At 40.7% G+C, this 5,325-nt stretch overlaps 1 protein-coding gene across 1 annotated transcript in view; it reads right to left on the bottom strand.

Moving 5' to 3' along the window:
- LOC103599469 overlaps window positions 1-5,325 on the bottom strand; it is a 31,999-nt gene that overhangs the window by 11,088 nt on the left and 15,586 nt on the right. The window contains exon 3 of the mRNA XM_008583608.1: window positions 1,630-1,835. Within this exon, the coding sequence (XP_008581830.1) occupies window positions 1,630-1,835 (206 nt within the window). The remainder of the gene's footprint in view (window positions 1-1,629; window positions 1,836-5,325) is intronic.

Below are 5,325 nucleotides of genomic sequence, written 5' to 3'. Positions count from 1 at the left end.
AACTGCGGATTTATAGCAGAATTTGAGAATTCTTACCCAAATTATTTGGAACTGCTTCTTACGGTTGTTTTAAATGTCTATGTGTAAATCATCTGAAAGTACAGACTGAGAGGAAATCTGTTTACAAACGTGTTTCTATAGCCCATATACAATAGTGTGTAACGTATTCCGAATTCTATGCCATTGAGGTAAATATATAAACATTTAATGAAATGCCCTAGATGTTATTTTCTTATTACAAATGCAAATGGACTTTCTCCAACCCAGCACATCCAGGCAAACATCATGAATAAAAACAAGAATTTAATATCACATCCTGAAGGTCACAAAATTGGCATCTGGCCAAGTGCAAAGTAAAAGGGAATTGTGTAGGACCACGATTTTCTAGCAAAACTATTACCTTTCGATCTTATTAAGTTTAAATCTAGGGCATTTGCATTGCTATCACACTCCATTTTGATAGGAAAAAATAATCACTAGAGCAGAGTATACAACTCACTAAAAATCTTTTCCATGGGTTTTTTTTTAAATCATTTCTTCCCCATTCCCTCTGTAGTTCTCCAAAAGGCTTCTGTTAAATAAGATACGCTGGCAAAATTATTGTTATTTTAAAATCTACTTAGCTCCCTCATGGTAACTAAGAAGAAATGGCACAATGTCAAAGACTCCAGGAAGAACGTGAGACAGTTTGAGGTCATGAATGGAATCTGATGGGACAACTTCTGCTGAATCCCATCACCCCTCAAGTCTGCATCGAGTTAAGGATCAATGCTGTCAGCCACTGAGGGACCAACTTGCAGGAAGCAAACTCTTGAGAATTTAGCTTGAACAGACCCTTGCCTATGGAACCACCAGGATACTGAGAGTGTATGTGTGACTCTTCTAGGCACTGGGAATTCAGCTTTGAAGACAAAGACCTCCGTCTTCATGGTAAAATGTATAATCTTAGCTGGTAAGAAGTACTATGAAGAAAAATAAAGCAGGATATATGGAAGAAAGATGAAGAGCTTCCTATTTGTGCATGCACGTATACGTCACCTATGCACATTAGATCCAGGTCTATTACAATAGTATTGCTCTACATAAGCATAACAAGCATTACACGGGGCTATATAGGTATTTACTACATAAGGCTTACGATGATATTATAGCTCTCTACACATCACTTTTATGGGAGTGGTTATAGTGCTTACTTGGAATGCTGTGGTAACACACCTATACTATAGAATAGAACTAATTTCTTCTAGATTCATCACTAAAATGATCTTTGCTTGAAGGAGATGATAACATCATTTTGGCATTGCACTAATGCACCATAAGAAATGATTTGATTTCCATGCCTCTTAGAGCATTTTTGCATAGTTTTCCATCTCTGTTTTGTCAATATAGAAAAGCCAACAAATGTTTCTACTAATTATATTGCTTGTGATTGTTTCAGAAATTCAAAGCCTTCTGGACTTTCACTGTAGTGTAAGAAAAGAGTCAAATTCAATGTGGCCATTGGAAATTCAGATCCAGGTAATAATCAGGACCCCTCAGAAGAGGAATGGATAAAATGTGGCACACAATAAGAACGACACTGTGAATGTGATCTGTTGGCAAAGTGAATTACATACTCCATCCTCTTACCTTGTCTTCCCTGGATTTTGGGTAAATAGGGTAGTAGAGACAGGACTTATACCCTAAACGAAGGACCTCCTTCAGAAAGAACTTGGTGTAGTGCTGGAAAATGGGGTTGAGGGCAAAGTGATGCAGGCGACAGTGTTCCTCGCGCTGGTGGTGACTGAAGTAGATGAAATCTTCGATGTTGTAATGGGATCGTATGTACTCCACATCTTAGCGAAGAGGTGGGAGAGGACGTTTTAAACAAATGTTCTTTAAAAACTGCATGCATTTTGCAATAAAAATCTTTTAAAATTACTTTAAGTCCAATAGTGAGAAATGTGCTTTTCTCTCCTATTATTTACTGCCTCATTTTCATTGTTAACTTTTTCTTTTTTTAATTAGAAATTGTGCTTCCTGGAAGTTACTTGTTCTGATGGCTGTCTCTGGGGGATGGCTACACAGCTTTGCAATTTGTCCCTTACACACATGGCTCCTGATCACTCAGATAGCCCTGAGACTCTGCCACCAGCTGAGCAGCTGCACAGAAGCCCCTTGCCACTGCTGGGCGAGATGAGCATGAGCTGTCAGCACAAGTAACTGAGCACGTGGTAATGCAGGAGTTGAACAAATGGACCCGCTGGCATTCCCTTATTGGTTACTACTATACATCTGTCAACAGAAACATCCCAAAGTTACATACTTTTATTGGCACAGGTGGCTGGGCTGGCCTACAATAAAACTGTAAGGTTGGGCTTGTCCATGGGCATTCATTACATTTTCTATCTCCCGATGCACAATGTCTTTACATAGTAGAAGGTAATTTAAAGGACTGTTGAGTGTTTACATGTAAAAGGAGCTACTAGGCACATTCCTCCTGTTTCCTTGGGCCTGGTTATGGTCCCCATCCTTTGTCCCCACACTGCATGGAGAATCAGGAGCTCATCTATGCTAATTGTGTACTGCTTCACCTCTGAGCAGTGCACACTGTTGGGGGCAGGGGGAAGAGGGAAACAATCCAAAGGGATTGACTCTGATGCTCCGGTCTTTCTGCTTCCACCATCTTGCAATGTGAGACCCCTGGGTCACTGTCACCACCACCAGAAGGACTTTGGACTTCTCAGCCTCAGAAACTGTTTAAAGTCATTGTCTGAGGCTTCTGGTCAAGATGGCAGAGTAGACAGTTCCTAGTATCACTCTCTCCCACAAATCAACCAATTTGCAACTATTAAAAAGCAACAACAGGAGACTTGAGATCAGCACTGGAACAGGCAGGAGCTGCGTGACACAGGACCCCCAGTCTAGGTCAGTCCCCACTGCACAGAGAGGCCCAAGAGCCACTGGATCCACACGCCCTGAGTGAGCCACACTGGAAGAAGTGGGTGACATGGGACCCCCAGCCCAGTCCAGTCCTGCCATGCAGAGAGGCCTGAGAGATGCTGGGCCCATCACTCCAAGTCAGCTGTGCCAGAATAGGTAGGCAATGCAGGACCCCCAGCCCAGGTCATTTCCTGCTACTCAGAGAGGCTGGAGAGCCACTGGACCCACCCACCATGAGCCAGTTGTGCCAGAACAGGAAGGCACCATAGGACACCCAGCCCAGGCTACTTCCCACTGCCCAGAATTGGAAGTCCCTTCAGGATACAGGCCAGACATCAGGGTGGAATGAGTGGACCATGATACCCCCTGCCACAATGACTAAACACCAAAGGAAAGATACCAGAAATATGAAAAATCAAGAAAATACATCACCACCAAAGGAAAATAAGAACTCTAAAGATCTAGATCCTATAGAACAGGAAGTCCTTGAAATGACTGAAAAGGAAGTTAGAGCAACAAGTCTAAGGAAACTGAGATATAATAAAACTCAGACAACACAATGAAATGAGAAAAAATATACAGGATCTGAAAGAAGAAATGTACAAAGAAATCAATGCCCTGAAAAAGAATGTAGCAAAGCTTGCAGAGCTGAAGGATTCATTCAATAATATAAAAAACACAACAGAGAGTTTAACCAGCAGGCTAGAACAAGCAGAAGAGAGAATTTCTGACCTTGAAGACAGGCTGTTCAAAATAACACAGATGGACCAGAAAAAAGAATTCTAAAAATTGAAGAAAATCTAAAAGACATAACAGACAACCTTAAGTGCTCAAATATCCAAATCATAGGTATTCCAGAAGGGGAGGAAAAAGGAAATGGCATTGAAAACATATTCAATGAAATAAAAGCCAAAAACTTCCCAGGTATAGTGAAAGTAACAGATCTTCAGACTCAGGAGGCCCAAAGATCCCTAAACATATTCCCACAAAGGTCCTTTCCAAGACATGTTATAGTCAAATGGGTAAAACTCAAAGACAAAGAGAGAATCTTCAAAGCTACAAGAGAGAACTGGCAAGTCAGCTATAAGGGAGCCCCAATCAGAATAACATCAGACTTTTCATCAAAAACCCTAAAAGCCAGAAAAGAATGGGAAGATATATTCAAAATATTAAAGGACAAAAATTGCCACCCAAGAATACTTTACCATGCCAGGCAATCATTGTGAAAGGAAGGACAAATAGTATATTTCTCAGACAAACAAAAACTGCAGGAGGTCACATCCATGCAACCAGCCTTACAAGAAATTCTCAAGGAAGTACTAGGTTTGATACCCGAAAAACAATCATCACTGCCGTGAATACTCAAGAAAGAACAAAACCTACCAGTAAAACAAAACTGCTAACAATAAAGAGAAAAAAAAAAGTTTATCTACCACCCCAAGAAACCAACAAATACAGAAGAAAAACAAAATCAGAAAGAAAGGAACAAAAGATACTTAAGACATCTAAACAAAAATCAATAAAATGCTAGAAGTAAATCAACACCTTTCAATAATAACTGTAAATATAAAGGGATTAAATTCCCCACTCAAAAGACACAGACTGACTGACTGGGTTAAAAAGATGGACCCAACAATATGCTGCCTTCAAGAGACTCACCTCACCTGTAAAGACACACATAGACTAAGACTGAAAGGATGGAAAAAGATATACCATGCAAATAGAAATGAAAAATGAGCTGGAGCAGCTATTCTTATATCAGATAAAATAGACTTTAAACCAAAAACCATAAAAAGAGATAAAGAAGGCCTCTATGTAATGATAAAAGGATCTATCCATCAAGAAGACATAACAATTGTACATATATATACACCCAAAGTTGTAGCAGCTAGATTTATAAAGCAAACACTGTGAGATCTAAGAATGAGATAGACACTAACACCATAATATTGGGGGATCTGAACACCCCACTCTCAACACTGGACAGGTCATCTAGGCAAAAAATCAATAGAGAAACACAAGATCTAAACAACACTTTAGACCAATTGGACTTGGCAGATATCTACAGAACATTCCATCCAACAACCTAAGAATATTCATTCTTCTCATCAGCACATGGATCATTCTCCAGGAAAGACCACGTTAGGTCACAAAGCAAGTCTCAACAAATTCAAAAAAATTGGAATTATTCCATGTATTTTTTCAGATCACAATGGATTAAAATTAGAAATTAATAACAAGGGCCGGCCCGGTGGCGCACTGGATAGTGCGCCGCTTGGGAAGCGCGGCGGCGCTCCCTCCTGAGGGTTCGGATCCCACATTCAGACCGGTTCCCGCTCACTGGCTGAGCAAGGCGCAGGAGCGACACCAAGGGTTGCGATCCCGTTGCCAGTCCCCGGTCCG

This window comes from Galeopterus variegatus, unplaced genomic scaffold (genome assembly GCF_000696425.1).
Source record: "Galeopterus variegatus unplaced genomic scaffold, G_variegatus-3.0.2 Scaffold2977, whole genome shotgun sequence".
In the NCBI taxonomy this organism is placed as follows: domain Eukaryota; kingdom Metazoa; phylum Chordata; class Mammalia; order Dermoptera; family Cynocephalidae; genus Galeopterus; species Galeopterus variegatus.
The sequence above is the reverse complement of the archived record's forward strand: the minus strand, read 5'-3'. Positions and strand labels throughout refer to the sequence as shown.